General features: G+C 41.9%; 1 protein-coding gene across 10 annotated transcripts in view; it reads right to left on the bottom strand.

Moving 5' to 3' along the window:
* dgkh (diacylglycerol kinase, eta) overlaps positions 1-26,114 on the bottom strand; it is a 68,743-nt gene that overhangs the window by 4,466 nt on the left and 38,163 nt on the right. For 3 of the 10 annotated variants that reach the window (XM_054786772.1, XM_054786778.1, XM_054786777.1), the window contains 24 exons: positions 25,273-25,405; positions 20,918-21,024; positions 20,674-20,799; positions 18,413-18,515; positions 13,702-13,864; positions 13,468-13,576; positions 13,070-13,291; positions 12,904-12,995; positions 11,026-11,125; positions 10,615-10,951; positions 9,942-10,073; positions 8,546-8,680; positions 8,258-8,375; positions 8,053-8,163; positions 7,442-7,538; positions 7,253-7,360; positions 5,657-5,770; positions 5,452-5,586; positions 5,206-5,366; positions 4,398-4,503; positions 3,559-3,651; positions 3,357-3,476; positions 3,104-3,209; positions 1,205-1,447 (listed from right to left, as the gene is read on the bottom strand). In XM_054786772.1, coding sequence (XP_054642747.1) covers positions 1,205-1,447; positions 3,104-3,209; positions 3,357-3,476; positions 3,559-3,651; positions 4,398-4,503; positions 5,206-5,366; positions 5,452-5,586; positions 5,657-5,770; positions 7,253-7,360; positions 7,442-7,538; positions 8,053-8,163; positions 8,258-8,375; positions 8,546-8,680; positions 9,942-10,073; positions 10,615-10,951; positions 11,026-11,125; positions 12,904-12,995; positions 13,070-13,291; positions 13,468-13,576; positions 13,702-13,864; positions 18,413-18,515; positions 20,674-20,799; positions 20,918-21,024; positions 25,273-25,405 — 3,271 coding nt within the window. Of the gene's footprint in view, positions 1-1,204; positions 1,448-3,103; positions 3,210-3,356; positions 3,477-3,558; positions 3,652-4,397; positions 4,504-5,205; positions 5,367-5,451; positions 5,587-5,656; positions 5,771-7,252; positions 7,361-7,441; positions 7,539-8,052; positions 8,164-8,257; positions 8,376-8,545; positions 8,681-9,941; positions 10,074-10,614; positions 10,952-11,025; positions 11,126-12,903; positions 12,996-13,069; positions 13,292-13,467; positions 13,577-13,701; positions 13,865-18,412; positions 18,516-20,673; positions 20,800-20,917; positions 21,025-25,272; positions 25,442-26,114 lie in introns of all 10 variants that reach the window. The other 7 variants (XM_054786774.1, XM_054786779.1, XM_054786770.1 and 4 more) reach the window with 5 other exon arrangements.

Below are 26,114 nucleotides of genomic sequence, written 5' to 3' on the forward strand. Positions count from 1 at the left end.
ACTGCAATATATAGTCATATATTTTTTTATATTATTTCATATTACTTTTCTAAAAAGCAGTGTTCAAATCTCTTCTCGTCTCATTCTTGTAGACCCAATCTGGTGTATCGTGTCCTGATACCCCTACTCACAACAAATGGACAAAAGTTACCCACACACAACTGAACTGCGGGTCAACTTGGAATTTGGCTCACAGTTTTAAGTAAAATACCATATTTCCTGAAGGATGTTCAAACACTCAACTGCAGAGAGTATCAGAGGTAAGGCAATCATTAGAGAGGAGGCCTTTATCTGTACAAATGTAAAACACTGTAAAAACAATATTAGAAATATTTAAAATATTTCCACAAATAATTAGACTGAACTTTATTAAAATACTACTACAATAATAACTAATACTAGTATATATAATGTTATGCCATTGACACACGGCAGAGGCATTATATTGTTGATTGTATAACTTGTTTTTACACTTACATACAAGATAAAATGTTGCTTGAAACATTTTCTGTATATTTAATACATGTTAGTTATAGTGACGGTTTGATCCTGGAACAGATTTATTCCCATTTCCATTAGTTCCTATGGGATGTTTTTTTCCAAAAGCAGAACAAATTCAAACAGCTTTCTGGAATGAATCTCAGGTGTTGTTGTGCGTACAGTGGAACCTATAAAGTAGAACACAACCCGATGTATACAGTTCGGATGGAGAAGCCAATTTTACTATCGCAAATAATGGAAATCATCTCTTAATCATCTTTTATGACTGTGATTGACATAAATCTTTAAAAACTATACTGGCAATGTTTGAGCAACATTTAAAAAATTCGTAACTGTCATGCAAGTGTAAAAAGAAGTGAACCACTGTTAAAACCAATAACATGTTATGCGATCATTTTGTAGTAAGTGAGGATATGTATGGAGGGTCCACTGTACTTGAGCGTACAAACAACCTGCGTCAGAGCAACACGCTCCAGCCGAGATGAAACCAGACAAGGTTCGACTGTCCTACTGTCCTGTTTGGTCCAGTCTAGACTATGCGGACCCCCTACCTCAAGTAGTCCTTCCACCAAGCAGACAGTCAAGACAGAAACAAGCCAAGCAGAGCAATGCAGTGCAGCCAAAGAATAGCATCATTCAAGAAACACACCAGGAGGACAGAAGATTGTTGCTATAGGACAGTTTGAGGACTGTGTGCGCGTACCTTCAGGTCCCTCCTCTCCAGGTGCAGCAGCTCCGAGCCTCGGATGTCGTGTCGGATGAAAGTGTCTCGGTACTCCCCCAGACTCAGCTGCTCCAGCCAGACGCCCACCTCCTCTGTGCCCCACCTGTCCACTACACACACACACACACACACACACACACAGACGTGCGCACACGCACACACACAAACACACACACACACGCACACACACATACAACTTGATATGTCTCACACACACACACACTGCGGTCCATGTGTTGTAAATCATTGGAGGATGCAAAAAGACAGAACGAGCGTCAGAGGAGAGGAAATAAAAAAAAAAAAGGAGAGCGACAGTGGCGGCAGCTGGCGAGAAGAAAAGGATGGTGGTTCTTCAAAAGGGGGGCGCTTCCACAAGGGCTCCGAGAGCATGCAGGCAACCGGAGGAGAGGAAAAAAGGCGGAAATAGAGCAGAGCTAATCTTGCTAAGCTAATTTCAATGGGACCAAACTATTTCCTAGTTGGACCAGAGTATCAGCTGGAGTGCAACAAGATGCCTTCATGGATCATCGGTTAAAAAAAACTGACAGCAACTGAGACTATGCCTGTTTGGGTGGTGGAGGGCAGGAATTTCCTCTCTTTGTCTGCCTTAAAGGATGTATCACATCACTTGTCTGAGCTTGATTTCCTCCATAAACAGCAGAAACACATTCTAAGCAAACAAAAGGACTATGTGTGCTCTGATGAAATTGAAATATGCGTTGAACGTAAGAAAATACCAAAATCTATGCCTGATGCTTTCCAGATGCTCTTGGCCTCTCTGCTCCTGGTCTGAGCCAAAACTAACCATTAGCCTGCAAATCTTTCTTTATACCAGCATCATGGGAAATTAAGTCTAGTCATATACATGTTTTGTTTTTAGTTGGCTTTTGGCTTCTCCCTGTCAGGGATCACCACAGCAAGTAAGAACGTAAAAAGATGGAAGCTACCTCTCAATTAATGCTGTTTTTCAAAACCGTGCTGCCTGAAACTACAGACAACCATGCTGCATTGAACAACACACAACAATGAAGGAATAAAGAGGTTCTCCCGCATTTACTTCTCCAGATACATTTATCCCAGAGGACACTGAGGGCAGTGAGAAAATGAACCGCTTTTGCAAAGTGGAGACAGTGGACGATAACACTGCAGCAACAACGTACGCTCATGTTGGCACGTGTGTGTCGTTTCTAGCCACATATCCTCAAATGTTACAATGCCTGCTTGCCCATGGGACGGCCAGCAGTGCATCACATGTGTGGAGGGCTGAGATACTGCAGGTTTTCTCTCCAACAGGTGGTTTAATTGATGAGCTCCTTCCTACAAATTGAAGGTGGTTTTGATTATTAAAATCACCTGCTTGAGGGACCAAATGGAAAGAAAACCTGCCGCGTCTTGGCCCACCATGGCGTGGGTTTGACACCCCTGGTTTACATCATGCTTCCAAGAAATAGTACCTGGTAGTACCTACTTTTGGTAATAGAACAATAATAGATCAACAGTGGGTAGAGCTGTATTGAGCCAAGCAGATAGTGTTCAGGGAAAAGAGTCTCTTTTATAGGTACATTTTTAACCCACACACTTTGAGTGGAGTTCCTCTGGGAACATTTAATTTCCAATCAAAGGTTCTCTATGGCAGGAACAAAAATTCCCACAGAAATACTTCACAATAGAAGAAAAAGCTTTTACAGCTCCTTCATATTTGAATTTGATTACATTTCACTTCCTGTCGGTAGAATGGCCACATGCCCCAATACTTTCGTCCATATAGTGTAAAAGTGTAGTTTTGTGCCTTATTGAACCTTGATGGACAGAAACTCGACTGATTCCCTTGTTATTTTCTGTTGTCTTCTACTAAAGGAGCAGTTGTCGTGGCCTTACCTGACTGAGGGCTGGTCTTCTTGGCTGCCTTCTCCTTCTTGAACTTGGGCACTATGCGAAAGACGCCGCCGCGACTGTTCCTCTTGCCGTAACCCAGAGAGGGGTCCTGGTACACAAGCACAGTCAACCTATAGCCTTTCATTTAGCTAGTCCGCTCACTCGCAACGTGGAGCCATGCCAAGCATACACAATATGTCCACTACAGCAGAAGCTCACTAATGTTACTTATAGTGTATTTGTTTGTGGCGCTCACCTCCTCATCGTTGGGCTGCAGAATATGGTAGAGCCATGGAATCTCTCCCAGTTTGCCTAGTTCTAGCTCCAGACTCTGTAGAGCGCTGGACAGCTGCTCCTCCTCTGGTGGGTCCAGTTGCTTCAAGAAGAGTTGACCATGTTGTGTATTTCATATTTATTTGTGAAAGAAAAGAACTGGAAAAAAAGTCTTTATGACTTACCAGAGACACTCGACCCACAAGAAGCGATTCCGTCTCGTTGTACAGAGCCTTGACGGTGCTGGCCACCTCTATGGCTGTGTTCCTGGACAGAGTCTAGACAAGACACACAATTGCTACTGTTCAAATCACAGGCACTCAAGTCTGGCTACATTTACAAACAATCTCTTTAGATGCATTTACATATTATGTTAAAGCGCCATTGACTCCTGACCAATCACAACAGTGTAGGCGTGGTCGGGGGAGCAGAATTGTGTGTTTTAGCCAAGACAAGAAGAACGCAGATTTACCCTCTACACAACTTGAGATTTTTGAAGTATTTTATTAAAATAAACTTACTGGTACTATAGTGCTCCACTAGGAGCTCATTATAGCAGAATTTTGAAGAAAAGGTGGATTAATACGAAATTATTGTTAGGTTTAATATATTTAAAAATAAAAAAAAGACATTTTTAAAAAATTATGGCAAAATGAGCATTACATTAAATGAAAAAAATCATATGATAATTATTTTTTTTTTTTAACTCTTAAGTGTTTTCTATTTATATTTGATGTATTTTCCTACTAAGAGAAGGATGAAAACATTTTATTTATATTATTTTAGTATTTTCTATGGGAATAATTGTTTCAAAATCAAATCAGCTTAAAAAGTTATAAGATATGGGAAAAAGTAATAATTTTATGCAAAAAAAAGATTAAACAATATAATTTTAAAAATCCAGCTTTGAACCCTACTCTACTAAGTGGTTATTTTTTAAAGAATAATTTCCAATTTTAAAAAACATTAAAAGTATACATATTTCTATATTTTAATGGTGGCCATTTTTTTTTTTTTTTTTTACCTCAGGGAACTTGGGATGTGTCTTGTTGATGGCATGCGATGCGGCATTTACAGCATGTGCCAGCTCTTGCTCTAAGAGCCCGTTGGTCTTTGCAGCCTCACATATCCTGCAGTGCAAACAAAGACATCAAGTTCAGTTACCTGAGTATTTAAACTTGTACAGTATACCTGCCAATTCGCAGTTCGCCATCCGTTCCCCCTCATGTTCACAGATTTCTTTTCTCTGCTTTAAAGTGTAAATATATTTTTTCATGGTAACTTAAATAGAAAGTGGTTTGTTGGCATCTGCAAGGGGGGGGAAAAAAAAAAAAAAAAAAAAAAAAGTACTGCAGCTATGCATCCAGCAGAGGGCGCTGTCTCACAAGTCAATTCACGTAACATTTTCCTGCACGAAGATGCTTTGACAAGACGTGATGTTATGCAACTGCACGTTTTGTAAGTACATTACTGTATACTGTATGTCTGTAATTGTGTCTTATTATGTAAAAGAGAACTTAAAATGAATTTAATAACTGTGAGAAGCATTTAGAAGGGTTCAGAGTACTGTCACTCTATTTTGGCTTTCTTACCAATATAAGAAAGTGGACAGCAAGTCATTACCTTCATTTGTATGCCAATATTGGCCGATAATATTAGCCCTTATTATCAGGCATCCCTGGTTTGGAAAAAATATACCAGTAGGCATTTAAGGCTTTTTATGGGTGCATCCATTGTCCCTGTTTTTTTGGTCATTCGCTTGGAAAGTAACCCTTTCAAATAGTGAGGATCCACTGCACTGTATTGCATTGTTTTGTTTTGTGTATGGTTACCTAGTGATGAGTTCCTCCGCGGCGCGGGCACACATCTGCACCACGGCAGCCTCCTCCTCTGTAGCCAGGTCCACAGACTGCTGCGGATAAAGGTGAGGCCGCAGAGGTGGCTTGTCGTACTTCAGCTTGTCCTCCCACGACTTGAGCGTGTTCTCGAAGGCCTGCAGGGGGCAGTACAGGAGACAATTAGACCATGTTCCAGCAGCACAGCAGCGGGCTTTTCCAGATAAAAAGGTGGTTCCTCACCCTGTCTCTGGTGAGCATCTGGGCTCTGTTCTTGTGCTGGATCTTGATGACTCCTGGCGGCTGGATCCATGCCTCACCATCCACCTGGATAGGAACGCCCTCGTCACCCAAGATGGTGATCTTCACTGTCCGGCACTGATTTTAAAAGTGTAAATGAGTGAGATGTTCACCTATGACCCTCGTAATGTGTGGTTAGCGTTCTGACCTGCGCTATGCGGTGGTGTTGCAGCTTGATGACCCTTGAAACTGCCATCTGCATGCTGCCAAACACAGCCACCACCTCCAGGATCTTATCATCAAAGGATGGAGCGCAGAAAATCTGAGGGACCATACATTGATCAATTTTGGCTGTCAGGGTCAAGATATTAGAAAGAGTATCGTGCAGTGCACTTCACACAATAATAAGTAGATATTTTTTATATATAAACCATTTAGGAAGGAAAAGTATTCCTTGTACTTGTAAAACTGCATTATCAGAAAAAAAGTACAAATTTTATGAGTGTAACGGATACACCTGTTTCCCTTTTGATATTCAGAATTTGTTGATTTAGATTTTTTGACATAAATGTCGTCATTTTTCTAATATTTGTTTTAAAAGGATAGTTTAGATTTTTTTACATGAAGTTGACCTCACAAATCGTTCAGCGTTATATTTGTCTCCTGCCGTATCCCTGCGCATTGTCGCCTGCGCATTCTTGCGTATGCGATGAAGATGCATCTTCTTCCGCTGTGGAACACACACATAAACAAGAAGGTGCTCCGTCGCGGAGGAAGATGCCAGCGTCTTCATCACATACACAAGAATGCACAGGCGACAGTGGTCAGGGGTACAGCGGGAGACAAATATAACCCTAGGCGATTTGTAAGGTCGGATTTTTTTGAGGAGGCATTTTTGTGATGCAAATGTATTACACTTTTGAATGCATATTGATTTGAGAAACCAAATTACTTAAATGGCCTCAGCAACTAAGAGGAACTACGATCCTCCTCACGGTTCCCGGTCAGAACTGGACTCAGGGTTCCAATTGGGGTGGGTAAGTCACTGTTGGTGTACTACACTGCTGATGGGGATGTCATACAACTTCATGTAAAAAAAAAATCAGAACTATCCCTTCAAATTAATTCTTTCTTTATTCTTGACATGTTTCTTTTATAAATTGACTTATTAATGTACATACAGTATTGCATAAACATAGTCAGAAATCTGCACTGTGAGGACCACACCACTAGATGGTGGCATAACATAACATAAATACTGTAGAAGCATAACAGCTACAGGTGCAAAGCACTTCATGATTTAAAAGGCATCTAAGAGTGTTTTATAATGTTTTACATTTATTAACCTATTACCAAAGAACAAAACACATCCTCACAGTACACTAACATAAACTAACTGTATAGAAGTGTGTGTGTGTGTGTGTGTGTGTGTGTGTGTGCGTGTGATGACTAACTGAATGTCCTCACCCTTTTTTATTTATTTTTTAAACCACCACAGCTGTTGCTTAATAGCAAATGTTATATACTATATGTGTGCGTATGTGTGTGTGTGCTGGGATAACCTCTGCAGGGGCTCACTTAGGGCTATGTGTGCGTCTGTGTGTGTGTGTGTGTGTGTGTGTGTGTGCGTGCGTGCGTGCATGCTGTGAGCCTTAAACAAACAAGCGTGACTATAGCTCTGTCATGTTATCAGGGTCATGTTAAACCGGGGGCCCATGGCAGGACTCCTGAGGTCTGAAGGTGACCCTTTTTCCATTCTGTAACCAGTGCAATATTCTTTTTTTGTTGTTGGTTTTTTTCTTACGTCGTCCTCCTTGGTGCCGCCCCAGAAGTTGGTCCCGCCCGCGTAGCTGGGAATGTTCAAGACAGCGATGCCCTGCAAGCTGGGTAGGGGGATGTACTGGCCGTCACACTGGGAGGAAACAATTATGAGATTTTATTTGAAAATTTTATTTAAAAAGAAACCTCCTTCGCTTCTTCTCTCATGTCTCACCTCCAGCTGAACTTTCTGCTCCAGGTTCTTGTAGGTTCTCTGGAGGAGCTCTTTCGTTCCCAGAACGCCGTACCACATCATGTTCTTGGTGCGACTCCTGGAAAATAAACAGGAAAACTTTGAATATATATATATGTACAGTCATGGAAAAAATGTTTAGCCCACCCTTGTTTCTTCAGTTTATTGATCCATTTTACTGCGTGGTACAACTAAAGGTACATTTGTTTGGACAAATATAACGATGATAACAAATATAGCTCCTAAGTTTAATTTAAGAGCTGATATCTAGAAATGTCCATGGTTTTCTTGATAATAACCAAAATCACTTACTGTAAGTTCTTACATGAATTGCTATAGCATTGTACTGCCAAAAAAATTGAACTCTTATGAGCTATTTTTGTTGTCATTTTTGTATTAAATGTACCTTTAGTTGTATCAGGCATTAAAATGAGCAAGAAAATAAAGAAACAAGGGTGGTCTAATCATTTTTTCCATGACTGTATATATACTGTAATAGTATAGGATATATCATATATGAAGACAAAAACAAAGTGAAATATCACTGAATGGGGCGTAAACCAGACAAAAAGAAAAAAGAAAGACGGACACACCTGCATTTTTCCGGATGCTCCTCTCGCTTGTTGTTGAACTCCAAGGAGATCTTAGCATCGAGACCGATGCCAAAGTAGTTGTTCATCACACATTTTTCCATGTAGCCCTCTCTGGTGGATGGAGAAAAGGCATAAAAAGCATACATGTATAAAGAAATATACAGCAACAGGTGGGAGGAGCCAGTGGCTGGTTTTCAGTTCTTACAGTGAGTCCAGGTCTGGGTCAATGAAGGGGGTGGCACCAAAGGGGTCAATGTTGGCCAGCAGCATCTTGCTAATGATAGAACTTCCTGCTATGGAAGCTGCCAGACCTGCCCGCAGTCCTACACGCACACGTCACATGACAGCCCATTAGCTAATGAGATGATTTCAAGGCTTTTTCTGTTAGCGTGAATGTGCGCAAGCACTTTTTTTTTTCAGAAAACCTATTTTTACTCACTTTAAGTCAGTAATAATTAATAAATATGTTGTACAAAAATTTGTGTACACATACCAGGACATATGATGCGTGTGTTGAGCACAGGCAGGTTCTCCTTGCTGGTGGTGAATGGTGTGATGCTGAAGGAACTGTACGATTGCGTGCTGCGACTCACCCGCCTTTCTGTGGGGGAACACACACTCTTGATGGCTACACACACCGCACGCACGCATACACACACACAAACACACACACCCTTATTTAGATATATTGTATTTTTATGCATTTGGACATGATAGGGCTTAATCATCACAGTAAGCAAGACCCTTGCTTGCTGTCTGTCTTCTATGTATACAGTTGTTTCACCTGTCATGATATACATATCTTGATGATATAAGAAACAAAATACATACAGTAACTGTTACTAAACACTTGGTCTAACTCCACAAATGTGATTTTTGTATTTTCTGCGTGCTTCAGAGGACGAATAGGACAATAATCATAGAATCATCTTGCGACATAAGAAAGCAGTACACGCCTCTGTCCTGGCTGCTCAGTACAATATGGCTACGTCAACAATAATAATAACACAGCAAAATCACAGTTGACCCTGCAGGTAAAGAACACATCTACATTGGTGACTTATTTTTACACTTGTATGACAGCAACAAACGTTAATGTGCCCGTACAGTTAATAATAGTCTTATGAAGGCCACAGCTTGACCCTGGAACAAATTCCTTCTATTTTCATTATTTCCTATGGGAGCAGTTGTTTTGAAATATGAACAAGGTGTGTTCATCTTTGGAGGTTTCACTGTACAAAATGGATCAAATCCCTGTTTTTGTTTAAATCTTCTACTTCCTTATTTGTGTTCTGGTTGAGCGAGGAGTGAGGGAGCAAGGGTAGTAGAAAAGAAAGAACTGCCTAATATTCTTCCCCACCTTCTACTAGCTGCAAAAATGAGTGCAAGAAAGGTTAGCTTGGAAGGAAGGAAAGAAGGAAGGAAGGAAGAAAGCAGCCGCCTGATAATAAACAGGAAGAAGTTCTACCCCAAAAGACAATAAGACTTCCTGTAAGGCCACAGTGTAGCATGAAGCTGCATGCAGTGCTTGTAGATCGTATGGGAGCCATTTGTACAGCTAACATGGCTGAATGTTCACTTGTTGCTGCTCATGCACATTCATGCAGAAGAGTGTGACATAGAAATGATCTCTTAACTTGGACATAGTTGGCCACTGGAGTAACAGAGCCAACAAGAGGTTGCACGAGGTTTATAATGCGTACTTACAAGAGGAAACACAACCTGCGTCATGTTACGGGATGTAAGCAACTGGTTATATCCACAAGGGGGCAACGTTCAATGCTGTGTTATTTCCTATTGACCCCCAGAGCACACAAAATGTATTATGCTGTTATCCTGACCAACATTAACGTAAGGAAATGTTTTTCTGAAGAGTTTTACAAACATACACTGTACAGCCTCCAGCTCCTTGGTGTCCTCATCCTTCTCACATTCCCGGTTCTCCTCCTCGCTGTCCTTGCGGAACTCCAGCGGTGACGTCAGCTCAGCGTCGTCCATGTTTGTGTTTTGCTCGTCCACTACTGAAAAGAAAACATACAATCTACTTTTTAACTAGGAGACTCCAGCATGAGTATCATACTTAATGTGGCTGCTCTTCCCGGCAGTTATTAATGATACCTTGCACATTGGAAATAAATAAAATAATAAAATAAATAATACACAAAGAAAGCAACACAGACACATCATATAATCAATGCGATTCCTGCTATCAGAGGTTGATAATTGCCATCTTCAATAACAAATAAAAAGACTAAATAATCTACATAGTCAAGTGCGTTTGCTCCTTCTGCCTGTTATTGATGATAAACAGCACTTTGCATAATAAATGCAACATTTCAAAATAATCCACAAAATCAAAGTTCAAGGCATGTTCTCGCACACATGGACACGCATGCAATCTACATATCATATTATCAATGTGATCACTCCTCCCGCCGGTTATTATTCATAACCGCCACCTTGCAAAACAGAAATAATGACAAGAAAGGTGCAGTAATAGTGCTGTGCAATGAAGTGATGCCACTGGTGAATGCTGTAGAGCAGTGTTGAGTGCATGTTCACCTCTCTCGGCCTGCTCTATGATCTGCCGCACCGCTTTCTTCAGACTGTTGGCCCTCAACATCATCTGCTCTCGACTCTTGAAGACAGGGAAAGTGTTGCCGTTGCCGCTGCCATTTCCTTTCTCTGTCTCCTCCTCCTCCAGCTTCTCCTTCAGCTCCGTCAGGCTCTCCTCGCTGGCGGCCTCCTCACCCTCCCCATCTCCCGCCTCCTCTACCTCCTCCTCCTCCTGCTCCTCCTCCACGATGGGAGGGGTGGAATGGGGTAGGGGAGGCAGAATCTGGCATTCTGTGTTGAGGGTTTGGAGGAGTGAGTCCAGTTTCTCATTGAGGATGGCACACTGTAGGACAATCACATTCAGAGACTTTAATGTCAATATGCACGCTTACTGTCCACAACATTAGGCACACGCACCTTTAGAGACATGGTGTCACACTCTTCCGCGTTCTCTGTGCTTTTTTCGTAGGCTTTCCCCACTTTGGCAACAAAATCCTTCACAGTTTCACACAGGATTCTAACACAAACAAGAAGGTGGAAAAGTGCATCAAAATACTACAAGTATTAAGTATCACAAGTAAACAAATGTTGATTAAATGGCAATAGACCTTTCTGTCAGTATAATAAGCCATGTATACTTACATTGTTTTGCCACATTCTCCTATGGAGTTTATATCTAATACAGAGCGGTGATCCAATTCTGTCTGACAACTTATTTTCTTACAGCGGTACAGCACCACCTAGTTTGTTATTTGGCCCAGTGGACATGACTGGTACATGCCAATTTTTTTCATTGGAGTCCTGTGAATTCTGCCTAGCAATAGGTGGCAAATGTATGACCAATAATGTTGCTTTATATTTCCACATTTGCTAGCTTGCTAAAATTTTATTACAGTTTTGTAAGTTGCCATTGGAAGAAAAGAAATAAAATGTAAAGAAAAAATTTAATACCACTGATCTTTGTTGCACACTGGTTTAAATATTTTTAAATCTACTTTTTTTTCTGTTACTTATCCATCCATCCATCTTCTTCCGCTTATCCGAGATCGGGTTTCAGAGGCAGCAGCCTAAGCAGGAAAGCCCAGACATCCCTCTCCCCAGTTGCTTCGTCCAGCTCCTCCTGGCAGAACCTGAGGCGTTCCCAGGCCAGTTAAGAGGCATAGTCTCTCCAACGTGTCCTGGGTCTTCTCCGAGGCCTGCTACTTGTCGGACGCGCCCCGAACACCTCCCCAGGGAGGCATCCAGGAGGCATCCTGACCAAATGCCTGAGCCACCTCATCTGGCTTCTCTCAATGCGAAGGAGCAGCGGTTCTACTCCGAGTTTCTCCCAGATGACAGTGCTTCTCACCTTGTCTCTAAGGGAGAGTCCAGCCACCCTACAGAGAAAACTCATTTCGGCCGCTTGTACCAGATCATGTCCTTTCCGTCACTACCCAAAGCTTTTGACTATAGGTGAGGGTAGGAGCGTAGATCGACTGGTAAATTGACAGCGTTGACTTTTGGCTCAGCTCCCTTTTCACCAAAACAGTGGAACTTCTTCACCACCAGAGAGGTGACATTCCATGTGCCAAGTGCTAGCTTCTGCAGCCGAGGATCAGACTGCCAAGGTTGCCGCCTTCGCCCGCCACCCAGCTCGCTCTGTAACCGACCCCTTTGGTAACATGGGTCCCCCTCCCATGAGCTCACCACGTTACTTCTTTGGGCTATGCCCGGCCGGGGCCCGGCCACCAGATGCTCACCATTGTGCACCACCTCCAGGCCTGGCTCCAAAGGGTGGCCCGGGCGACCCGTGTCTAAGCGAGGGAAAATTAGGTTCATGATTTTTACTCTTCATTGGGGTCTGTTGAGCCACTCTTTGTCTACTTACTTACTTATTCCAAAATGTTTAATCATTACCATTATATTTATAACAGTGATATACCCCTACAACTAATCTGTATAATCCTTCATTATACAGTATGTAATGACAATTTATTCAACTCCTTATTATTGTTTTTACCTTTTGTCACTGGTTGGCATGGTTCTACTGCCATACAAGGAGTATGGTCTTCATTTTTCTGGATACTTTTTAACACAGCGCACAATAATAGTAATGATTTATTTTTTTATACAAAATGAATTAAAAACTCTCATCCGCATGTAAGAAGTATACTAAAAGTGCATTTATTTTATTTTATTTTTTAATGGGAAATATGATACAAGTTTTTAAGGCCAAAGTGCGTCAAACTGCACTTATCAAGACGTGCCTTTAATGGCCGAGCGGCGCCGACCCAGGCGTTTTACTAAGCCACTCACTTGGCGGAGGAGATAACCACAGAGTGCTGCTCAGAATTGAGGATCTTGGTGAGATGAGCCGCCACGGAATCTTCATATGTGGAAATGTGAAACTGGACCACAAGACAGACATATGTTAAAAGGAGCATCAATCCAATATCTAATGGCGTCTTGAACATATTATCACCTGGCAGCTTTCGGTGCCCTCGGGCGTTGCCGGGCAGCTGTGCTTGGGTGGGATCTTGATCTCATAGGTCATGATGCTCCAGCGGTCCAGCATCTTGGTGCTGGCCCGCTCCAGCTTCTCCAGGATCTGCGGTAGCTGCGTGTCGTCGTCGCACGACGGGCCCCAGCCCAGCACGCGCGCCAGGTCGTTGCCCGTGCCCAGCGGCAGCACCCCCAGCTGACACTGGAAAGCATGCAGGAGGAGGTCGTCATATAGAGGATATTCTACTAGTGTTAACAGAGTGCTTTTTGGGCTTAATTCATAACTATCATTAGGTGACCTGTTTTGTGTACAAAATAAAACAGAGAAGTGGATGAACAACAATGAATCCAATGATTTGTTCAATCTTATTTCCTTACCTGCTTGTGTAGGTTGAGTTTGTCGATCTCTGACAGCACCCAGCCCACGCTGCCATCACCGCCACACACCAGGATTCGGAAGTTGTCAAACTTCTGAAACAGGCGGAGACTGACAGCACACACATTTTCTTATGAATACTATTGTCTAGGCAAGTGAAATGCACCAGATAATATGATTCACTATGATTCACTGTGCACTACTTCTGTCTTTACGGTCATTGGTTATAACGTTACCCCAGGTGCGGGCCGCCGTTGACCAGGTCAAAGACTTGCGCCGGGTTGAGCAGCTGCTTGAAGCGCCGCAGGAACTTCACTCCTTGGTTGTCGCCACTTTTGGAGTTGACAAAGACCAGGAGCGGACTGGCGCAGGACGGGGGACAGGTGGCCTTCCAGAAGCCTGGCAGGGCAAAAAATAATACGGAAAAAATGACACTAAATATTACTTTATGTTTTGCTACACATGTTTTGAGCCCTTAAAAATACAGCATATGTATATATTCTTTCCAAAAAAACCCCTCAAAATCCAAAAAAACCCTGTAATAATACAGTATTTGCTTGTTAAATTTGTATGTAAAGTATGTATTTAATGAAAATAATGATTTGAACATTTACTGGATACTTGGATGAATAAAATGAATACATAAATAAACACACAATAATACAACTAGTAGTACTTAGTATGTGCATGACTTTGGTGCAAATTAAGTCCACATACTGAGATGGTATGACCACTGGTGGTACTATTGGATCAGGTACACATTATGTACACATCTTATTGACCCAACTGCAGAAAGTACCAGGCGTCAATTTGTGATACAGGCATCATTAGGTGTGAGGCCTATATTTTTATAATACTTATAAAATACTTATGATACTTATAAAATGTATTTATTTACACAGAATCCCCTCTAATGATTTCACTACTCATAGGAGGAGCCTAAGGGGTTGGATGGAGAGTGACTTGGGTGGCAGCCGAAAGCAGGGACCTTTGCGGTCCATTCCTCAGACTCACCTTAACGCACGGCATGGGCTCTGGCACCAGTCCTCTCGAGAGGGGTTGGACTCTAGTCCATTCTGACGTTGCCAGCAGTGACAGGTGATGGGCAGGGGTGACAATTTTTGTTGCCCCCTGGTTCAGGGCCTGTATGTTGGAGTTTAACTTGGTGAATGAGAGGGTAGTTTCCCTCCGCCTTAGGGTGGGGGGACGGATCCTAACTGTTGCTTGCACTTATGCGCCATACAGCAGTTCAGAATACCCGCCCTTTTTGGAGTCCCAAGAGGAGTACTGGAGAATGCTCCCTCGGTAGATTCCCTTGTTCTGCTGGGGGACTTCAACGCACACGTTGCCAGCGACAGTGAGACCTGGAGAAGCGTGATTGGGAGGAACAACCCCCCTGATCAGAACCCGAGCTGTGCTTTGTTATTGTGTACCGTTCACAGGTTGTCAATAACGAACACCATGTTCAAGCAAAAGGGTGTCCACATGCGCACCTGGCACTAGGAAACCTTGGGCCGTAGTTCGATGATCAACGTTGTGGTCGTGTCTTCAGAATGAGGGCCACATGTTTTGAACACTCGGGTAAAGAGAGGTTCAGAGCTATCGACCGATCACCACTTGGTGGTAAAGCTGGGCGATATGGACCAAAACTCATATCCAGATACATTTTGGTTAAATATCGATATACGATATACAGTATATCCCGATATTTTTTCCACAAACTAAGTTTAGACAAAGCCAAAGCCAAATATGTGTGCAAAGTTATTTGATTAATAAATACAAAATGGCTGCTAAAATAAAGTAGTCCATAAAATAGTCGATTCTATTTTATAAATCCAGTCTTTATCGAACCAGTCCAGGGTGTACCCCGCCTGTCGCCCGAAGTCAGCTGGGATAGGCTCCAGCATGCCCCTGCGACCCTAATGAGGAAGAAGCGGTATAGAAAATGGATGGATGGACAGTCTTTATCGATATGAACGATATGTTTGTTTTTGATATCATGCTCAAAAGAAATAATCGATATATTAATAATATCAATATATCACCCCAGCCCTACCTAGGTAGTTTCAACTCCCACCTCTGGGAGAACTTTGAATGTGTTCCGAGGAAGGCAGTGGACATTGAGTCAGAGTGGGCCATGTTCCGTGCCTCCTTTGTGAAGGTGGCTGTCAATGCCTGTTGTGGTGGTAATCCCAGACCCATTGGTGGACATCAGTGGTGAGGGATGCCGTCAAACTGAAGAAGGAGTCCAATAGGGTTTTTCGTCCCAATGGGACGCCAGCTGAGAGGTACTGACAGGCCAAGTTTGGGGAAGCTATGGATAACAACTTCCGGACGGCTACGAAGAGATTCTGGACCACTATCTGCCGTCTCAGGAGGGAAAAACAGTAGACTGTCAAAATTGTGTGGTGGGGATGGTTTTGCTCCTGACCTCAACTCGAGACGGTGGCAGGGTTCCGGGGTGGATGAGATCCGCCCGGGATTTCTTAAGACGCTGGATACTGTGGAGGTGTCTTGGTTGACACCACTCTGCAGCATGTGCCTCTGGATTGGCAGACCAGGGCAGTGGTGGTTGCAGGATTGGGTCTCTGCTTTTTGCAGATGATGTGGTCCTGCTGACTTCATCGGACCGTGATCTTCAACTCTCCCTGGATCGGTTCACAGCCGAGTGTGAAGCGGCTGGGATGAGAATCAGCACCTCCAAGTCCGATTCCATGGTTCTATCCCGGAAAAGGGTGGAGTGCCATCTCTAAGTTTGGGATGAGGTCCTGCCCTGAGTGGAGGAGTTTAAGTACCTTGGGGTCTTGTTAACAAGTGAAGGAAGGATGGAATGCAAGACTGACAGGCGGATTGTTGCGGTGTCTCTAGTGATGCGGACTCAGTCCGTTGTGGAAAGGCAAAGCTCTCAATTTACAGGTCGATCTAAATTACGTATCTACCCTCAACCATAGTCATGAGCTTTGTCCAAAAGGACAAGATCGTGGGGACAAGCGGACGAAAAGACTTTTCTCTGGTTGGAGAAAAGGTGGTTGGACTCTCCCTTAAAGATAAGGTGGTCATCGGGAAGAAATTCCAGAGTAGAACTGCGGCTCCTTCGCATTGAGAGGAGCCAGATGAGGTAGCTCGGGCATCTGGTTAGCATGCCTCCCGGACGCCTCCCTGGGGAGCTGGTCAGGGGACGTCCGACCAGTAGGAGGGAAGACCCAGGACACATTGGAGAGACAGAGTCTCTTGTCCTGGGAACGCCTCGAGCTCCGCCGGAAGGAGCTCAACAAAGTAGCCGGGGAGAGGGTGTTCTGGGCTTCCCTGCTTAGGCTGCTGTCCCCACGACCTCAGATAAGCAGAAAAAGATGGATAGATGGATGGAATGTACTTATTTGTATAGTAAATTAATCCTCCATTAACAAAATAATAAACTGAAAATTCCCATTAAAATAATCCTATTTTTATTTAAATCTTTAGTGTATATTTGTGTAACAATTGATGGTTAAATAAATATTTATTACAATATTTAATAAATATTATTCAAAATTCAAAGTCAAAAGGACTGTCCAAGCAAAAATATATATAAAACGGCTAGGTTTCTGCCTGGCTGGACAAAGGCAGAGTGGAGGTGCATCTGTTTTACTGAATGGACGCAGGTAATGCTAATCAATAGCAATGAGAACCTGTCCACATAACAAGAACATCTTTAATACATCTAAATGTGTTTTCCACCACCAGCATTCAACTAACATAGTACTAATGTTTTAGCATCCTTCTTCTCTCCCTGCTGTAGTGTAAGGATGGGGGGTGGGCTGAGAGGAGAGAGGGAGAGTAGGGGTGGTAGTCACGATTCTGAGGCACGTGCCGCCGTCTTCCCCGCCAGCCAATTACAAGCAATCTTCCCCCAATTTCCTCCCACAGCCTGCATTGGGGACACACGAGGGCCATAGCACGCGAGTAGAGAGATGGTGTCGGAGGGATAGCGCAGTTTCAATGTGACTCTGACATAAAAAAAAAATATCTTAAGGATATATATAAACTAGGCTCTGGTTTACAGCCACACAACACAAAGCATGTGACGCCTTCATGCTGCAAGTAGTGAAGCATTCCAAACTCACAAGTCTATTTTTAGGCTTTCAGACAGGTGTGTGTGTGTGTGTGTGCGTGCACGTCTATTGATAGCCTCATCTCAATGCAAAGAAAGCGTAACATAATGTGTATGGTGTACAGTAAGTCACGCCTTCTGATTCAGTCCTCTCTGAAACACAGTAGACCCTTGAATACAATCAGATTTTTGTAGTAATTTCCCTGCTTTAATAATACAGATAAATAGAATGGAAGTGTCTAATTTTTCCCTATCATTTGTCATTGAAATACCATGCACACAATGTTTTAAGTCTGCTGTTTTTGAATTGTGAAGCCCACCTTCCCTGGTTGGTGCCAGAGAGTTAGGGTTGGGGTAAGGCTCGTCATTTATTAACAAGTACATTCCACAACACAGCAGCAGCAGAACCAATATTGTAGTTGTGGAAAGGAGCGAACCACTGATGAGTTGTAGACAACAGTATGCTAAGTTTAACACGCATGACTTTCACACCGACAGATGAGTAGCAATATTTTAAAGCACATGCAGAGGTACATAATGCTGCTCATGATGCTTCAAATGCATTTACTGCCAATTTGTCAAGTTAATAAAAAATAACATCAGCAGGTTGCTTACAGCCACAGCTATTAATGCCAAAGTTTTTTGTGTCAGTGCTAATTGGAAACATCAGCCGTTATTTACTTTTGTCAACCACACACCCAATGACCATTGGAGAATTGAATAGAGGTGTTAATTGGAGCTTTAATAGTATGATAAAGCCAAAATGGACGGGTGTTTAGGGACAAGCCAATTAAGTTCTAGCGGTCCACTGTCCATTGATTACTGTCAGGTTTGATCTTTGTGTTTGTGTTGCCTACCATCTGAGTCGATGCTGTTGAGAGCCGTTGGGGGGATGATGGACACTTTGCACTGACCTAGAGGACATTTGCGAGGGTACAAGTCCATGCAGGCTGTGTGCACCTGGTGAGAACACACAAAGACTCTCTCTTAAACACCTTGTAATGCACAATGATGACCTAAAGCAGCTAAATTGCTTAAAGGAAAACTGCACTTTTTTGGGGGGTAATTTTGCCCATCGTTCTAAAGATATAAAAACAGATAAACAGAGACAGCTCACTACTGCACGTAATGGGACACACCAAGACTGGTAATAAAACACCTCCAAAAACTTCCAACACGGTTTTATGGTTTTATATACATGCTGTAACTACAGTACCTACTAACAGGTACATTCATGATAACATGTAATACTTACAGTATTTTGCTATATTTTGGTCTTTTTAAGCATTACCGGAACTTGCATTGATTTCACATACCAACATAGAAACGAATGCCTACACTTAACTTTTCCAAACTCAAAAAGTTTGCCTTACCTTACCTTTTTGGTAGTGGTCTGTGGCCTGTGAGTGTGGTGCTGATACGCTGCGGGTGAGTGTGTGGTGAAGCTAGTTACTGTACTAGCCGGCTAGTAGCTACCCGGTGTGATGTGGCAAGGTGTCATTGCACCAGTAACTTGTTCAATCAGCATAATAATGCTAATAATGATAATAACAATGTTACTGTAGCTTGGTTAATATGCATGTCACATTATATGTGCAGTTTTCCTTTAATATTAGCATACATTTTGACAGGAGTGGCAAGAAAGTAGCATGGCTAATGGACAACCTCTGCAAAAACAGTTACTGTATCCTCAGCAAGATGCTGCAAGATCATAGCAGCTACTTTTCTTACTTTTACATGTTGTATTAAAAACCATGTACTGTCTAACCCGTTTACGTCAAAACATTTGAACTGGCTGACTCACGTCGACATAAGTGGTTGTCCACCTAACCGAAACCAAACCAAAAACGAACCATTGCTTGCACATTTACTTGTGACTGTGACCAGTGACATAAGGCGAATGGGCGATAAAGGATTTTTGAACCTATTCTTTTTTAACCATTTTGGAATGATTTTCCGCCATTTATGCATATATTTTGAGTATTCCGTTTTCATATGATATTTTATAGTCTTATCTTACGGCGCTGCTGCGGTAATTTTGTTGTACGTGTTGACGACATTGACAGGTATTCGTACATGCACAAATCTCTCTTACGGTGGCTAATAATCTAAAAGAAAAAGACAAAAAATGAAATGTGTGCATTTTGTCAGTTACTGTGGTAGACTCCAGGTTAATACTGCTGTGCTTTTATTTTGAAGCTTACATGTCACTGAACAGGACATCACAATGTGCATGTTTTAATGCTGTGTGACCAGTAGTTATGTCACTGTTGTTTGTCATTTCAAGCTGCTTAGCGATAACGATGAAGTTAAAAATACTCGAACACATGTCACATAAACGGACCCATTCTTCATAGAAATGACCCATTCTCACATTTTATGGTGACAAATAAGGTTGGCCACGTATGACGACGTCGGCTTAGCCCTTTACGCGCCAAAGTCGCAAAAATGCAACAAGCAACAAGCAACAATGCTGAATTTAACAAGCCATTACTGCAAATGTGGTGCCTTCAGTAGTTAATACTGCCCTGGAGGGCCGAGACGCTGCAGGTTTTCTCTCCAACCAGTGTTTTCAGCAGGTGATTTAATTGAGGAGCTCCTTCCCTCAAACTGAAGGTGTTGATCATTAAAATCACCTGCTTTAGTGACTGGCTGGAAAGAAAACCTGCAGTGTCTCGGCCCTCCATGGCATGAGTTTGACACCCCTGCTTTACACCATGAGATGGCGGACATCTGTAACTTTAATCTGAGCTACATTTGTGGCCGTGGTTTTACGCCAAGTATAGGAGTTTATCGACTTTCAACCACCATGGACGTGCAACAGCAGGTTCGCCCATCACATCACAATCTGCAAGCAGCATATACTTTCACCGATGCTTTGCTTAACCATGTTTGGGGTGGCGGGGGGGACGTGATTGGTTGTCAAAACACCGCTGATCGTGAGGGGGTAACGGGAACATAAAAAAAAAACAACACAGAAATAGCGGCATACCCGGTAGTATTCACGGGAGAGTCCTGGGCAAACAATGCACTTCTAAAAGATAAGACCTGAGAATACAATGTCCTGGACATTATTATTTCGGACTTTTTTTGTTTAAATATGTGACAGATGTCTTACCATGGCTTTGCACCAGAGGCAGCGCCAGTCCTGCAGCCTCAACACGCTGCCGCATGTCTTATCGCACACGGCACACTTGGCACTGACGGGCAGGTTGCCCTCCAGCCACTGGTGAGGCATAGCAATCTGTTCAACACACACACACAGGCACGCACACACACACTTTACCACCACTGTTGAAATTCAACACTGTAGTGTAATCTTTATGGTAATAATTAGTATAATACTAATGTGATGCAATTACCCCATCCTCATCCTCAATGATGTCCTTGCCTATAGAGGCCAGCGTGGTCCATTTGCAGTTGTTAGTGGCTCTAACAGCGCAGCGTTTGTGGGCCTTGAATTTACATACTGAAACACAGGTTAAAAAAAAAGCACCCGCACATATTACAAATATTGGAACTGCACAAACAAGCAAAAGACTTGGCAAGATTTTTTCTGAATGGAAGAAATTAAACACCATTAAAATGCTGAAATAGAAGGAATAATGTTCTGCACTGCATCATACTGGAAGCTGTTTCTGATATATTGGTATATAATAGAAACAACCCTCAGTACTTTAGTAGTACTCGTAGTAACTGTACTTTTCACTTTTGATTAAATAAAATAAATAAATATAAAATAATCAACTACAATGTGAAGTAATTGGTTACATTCTCATTAATTCATCAAATTTAGTATTAACTTTAACTGGTTTCATGATAAATATGTTTATTCATAGCTGATTTATGTAATGACATTTCAAATGATTGTTGAATGGTAATTTATTGAATAGCCTTTTATTTCTTAGCAGAAATAAATAAAATATAATATATATATAAAATAATAAAATAAAATATGAAATAATTACTGTATTTAAAATGTGAAATAATGTATTCAATTGTCCCTTAATTAATTAAGCGTGAAATATAATATTTAAATAATTATACAGTGTCTTATCTATTTATAAATAGCTTATTTCATGACCAATAATTTCCATCCATCCATCAATCTTCTATGCCGCTTATACTCACTGGGGTAGTGGGGGTATGCTGGAGCCTATCCCAGCTGACTTTGGGCGAAAGGCGGGTTACACCCTGGACTAGTTACCAGCCAATCACAGACCAATATATTTCCTTCATAGCAATTTGTAAGAGCATTTTTTAATTAATTTATGGTATTTTATGTGTTTTTTTATGACTTACTTTTATTACTCTCAGTATTTCATGACCAATATATTTATTTCATATTTCATTTATTTAAGGACATTTTTAATTATTTAATGGTAATTTATGAATTAAATGGTTTTTATCTTTTAGAATTAAAATATGAAATAATTAATTAGCATGTGAAATAATTTAATTGTGCATTAATTAAAAATGTGAAATATAATCTTTAAATAATTATATGAAAACTTTTTATTAATTATTTACAATATTTCATGACCAATGCATTTATTTCATAACCAATTTATTTAAGAACATTTTCAATTATTTAAGGGCATTTTATTTATTTAATGGCCTTTATGTCTTCGAATTAATATAAGACATAACTAAATTAAATTAATTATATTTATTTCATCGCTGCATCAAAAACCACTATGAAATGCAACATAAATTAAATGTCAACTAAACCTGTGAAATGTTCGGCACATGCATAAGAAAGTAACGATTATGAATCCTCCAGAGTAATAACAAATTAAAACCAATATTGCATGCATGAAGAGAGTGAGATACACATTAGAATTTAATGTGCATGACATCAAACTTTAATGCACATAACGTAATGTATGGTAACAAATAACTGCTATCGAGACAGTCAGGCAGTAGCAGTGGAACACTGAGCACATTGATCATTAAGTGTACGCAAACCAAATCAAAGTCATATCCGGGGAGCAGCAATCGATGCTTCAGTCTAGTCGACCGCTAAACATTGTTAGCGAGCATTAGCGTAGCATTAAGACAATGCAGATAACTTGATAGCCTGAGCATCCATTCCGTGTGACGCTGAAATGGACACTTTGTTGTGTGTGTGTGTGTGTGTGTGTGTGTGTGTGTGTGTGCATACAAGCGCGTTTGTGGCTTCATCAATCGATCAATCAATCCCAGACAAAACAGCCAGCCGAGGAAGGAAATCCGAGCCTTGTCTACACAACCACTATATACACTATGCATGCTGCTACAGTTAGTACACAAACATACAATAACATGCTCAATTGTAAGAGCAGCCACTGATTTGAACTTTGGCCTCAGACAAATGGTCTGGATGCCATGTCTGAAGAGGATTATGGTTTCATTTATGCACTAATTCACTATTTAAATTATTCTTCCATACAATAAAATCAGTTGTTTGTAAACAAACACCCCCCACCCCCCCCCCCACCCCCCAAAAAAGGGGTTTCCCTTTCCCTTGTTGTTGTATGGAGCTATACCATTCCCCAAACCAATCGTTTGTGGTTTGGATAGCTCACAGTTTCCACTTCCAGGTCTTCCTGTCCTTCCGTCTTTTGTGTTGTGTTGTGAGTGTCACTGAATGTAGATACATGGGTTCCTCATTCCAGTACTTCTTAAAGAAGTACTTCTTGATGACATCACTTCGTGGTGGTGTCAAATGTTATTCGAATGTAACCCTTCCGACTGCACGGTACTTGGTTTGTGGGTTGTATCCTCCAGTTTCCTTGTTGTCATGGTGATACGATCTTTAATATTTATCCAAATCGTTGATATAATTGACAACAAGCACACTCGCCTCTGCTGGTCCTCCATTTAGCTTGATGTAGATTTTGCCGTTGTATCTTTCCCTGCTTGCTCAAGTTGCGTGCGTTCTTGGCGATGTCAGTGTTGCGCTTTGTCAAATGCTCATTCTTGGAGACATTTGTACCTTTCAGCTTCTTTACCTGCTTCAGCAGTGAGGTTTTGAATCCCTTATTGGTGAACTTAACGACAATGACGGGTGTAGTGTTGTTTCTGCCATACAGTGGGATGCAAGTATTGTTGGTGTTACATACATTTTTTTCTGTTATTACTAACTCACATGTGCGCGAACACACGCACACACACACACTCCCAGGGCAGCGTTGGCTAAATTAGGCAGCGAGAAGGATGTGCAGATGGTGTTCATTAAGTTCTGCTTCCTGTCGCCGACACTTTATACCGGCGAGAAAATATGGTGGTGCTGACGCGATCGGCTGGCAGGTCGCATTAACGCTGAGACACGTGTCGACCAGTCGCCGTTCATTTGACACATGCCGGAACACAGTGTTTATTGCAGGTCGTAAGCCATTTTTAACTCAACAGTTTGACAGACAAACTGCGGGGCCCGCCCACTCGGGTCCATGCCTGTTGGAGTATTGGAGCCAATGACTTTCACGCCTACATCCAACTTATACCGCTTTCAAACCTAGGCTACTAGGAAAAGCTTCTTTCTCTCAGAGATCCAGCAAGTTTTGGCATTTTTTCACCAGTACCTTTCACACAGAACCCACTGAAGTTAATATTTTCACACCTAGGTGACAAGAAAAAATGCAGGGGAATGCCACTCAAAGGCCTGTTTACAACAGAAATACCATAAAAATGCTGCATCAGAGCCTACATTTGACATTTATTCATCTGTGCCTTTCACACAAAACCCAATAAAGTCAACCACTTCGCACCAGAGTACAGTGCAATGGAATACTACTCAAAAGCCTCTTTCGTCCGCAAAATTGGCATATCAGAGCCGTAACAGTATCCGGAATTCTTTGCCTGTGCCTTTCACACAGAACCGATCAAAGTCGATACTTTCATACCTAGGCGACTAGGAAAATTGCAAAAGAATGCCACTCCAAAGCCTCTTTCAAGGAAAAAGCCTACAAAATTGTTGCACCAGAGTCAAAACAGTAGATTGGGAATTTATTGCTTGTACCTTTCACACAAAACCCATCAAAGTTGATCATTTCAAACTTAGGAGACAAGGAAACATGTAATAGAATGACACTCAAAAGCCTCTTTTCCATAGATTCCCACAGTCAACATTTATTAGCCTGTGCCTTTCCCACAGACCCCATCAAAGTTGATCATATTACACTCAATAGAATACAACTCAAAGCCTCCATCCTGGAAATTGCTACAAAATTTCTGCATTAGAGTGGAAACAGTAGACCCGGCTTTTATTCTCCTGTGCCTTTTGCGTAGAAGCCAGTAAAGTTGATCACTTCACACACAAGCACTAGAAAAAGTGCAGTAATATGTCACTCAAGAGATCCCGCAAAAATGGCAAAATCAGATCAAAGTCTACATCCAGCATTTTTTCAGCTGCTCTTTTCACACAGAACCCATGGAAGTTGATAATTTCACACCTAGGCAACGAGGAAATGTGCAATAGAAGTCAAAAGCCTCTTTCACCAAGAGGTTTCCTCATAATTGGTGCATCAGAGCTGCAACAGTACATCCAGCATTTTGTCGTCTGTGCCTTTCACACAGAAAGAGATTTTTGTATTATGTCCAATCAGCTTGTGTAGGTATACCTATTGTTAGAATAAGCTTCATAGTCAGGTTGCCATTGACCATATAAACACTACCTATTGTGTATGTTAATCATGCCTGTTTGAGTGTGTGTCTGTGTGTGTGTTTTGTTACGTACCTTCGCAGGAGAGGCCGTGAGATGTGACCCCAGACAAGCTATCTTTGCAGACGTTGCAAAAGGTGGGCCGTGCGTGGGAGCAGGCGTACCAGTTGTGCATCCCTGAGAAATGTTCCACATTAAATTGAGCCGTCTGGCAAAGGAGAGGTTGAGAATAGGTTGGCAGCAACTGGGATGGCGGGTACAGAACAACAAAGCAACATCACTGTCATAACATATGCAGTGTCTGTCAAAAATGAGCACAGCCCTCATAATTATTATTCTTGTTAAGGGACAATACTAATGGAAATTATATACAACTTAGTGTTGTCAGTGTACAGCATGTATAGCATTCTATATTTACTGTCAACACACATACAACATTGTCAAAATAGTTGGCAACACAAGTGAGTACACCTCACAGTGGATATGTCCAAATTGTGTCCTGGGTGTGAATATTTAGTGTCAGCACCAGTTATCCATCAATGCCTTAATCCTCTTGGGCATGGAATTCACCAGATTTGCACATGTTGGTCATGGAATTTTCTTCCACTCCTCCACGATGACATCGGTGGTGGATGGTAGATACCTTGGACTTCTGCGCCTTTCTTCCTTCTTTCTGCTTGAGGATGCTCCACAGGTACTCAATTGGGTTCAGGTCTGGAGGAGACATACTTGTCCCTGACTTTCAGCTTCCTCAGCAAAGCACTTGTCATCATGGAAGTGTGTTTGTGCTCCTTATTATGTTGGAAAACAGCAGTTTCCCAAGGAAGGGTCACAACGATTCACAGTGTCACAGTGCATGTTCAAATTCTTGTTTCCCTCAATGAACCGCAGCTCCTCTCCCAGTGGCAGTAGCACTC

The sequence above is a fragment of the Dunckerocampus dactyliophorus genome, chromosome 9 (genome assembly GCF_027744805.1).
Source record: "Dunckerocampus dactyliophorus isolate RoL2022-P2 chromosome 9, RoL_Ddac_1.1, whole genome shotgun sequence".
NCBI lineage: Eukaryota > Metazoa > Chordata > Actinopteri > Syngnathiformes > Syngnathidae > Dunckerocampus > Dunckerocampus dactyliophorus.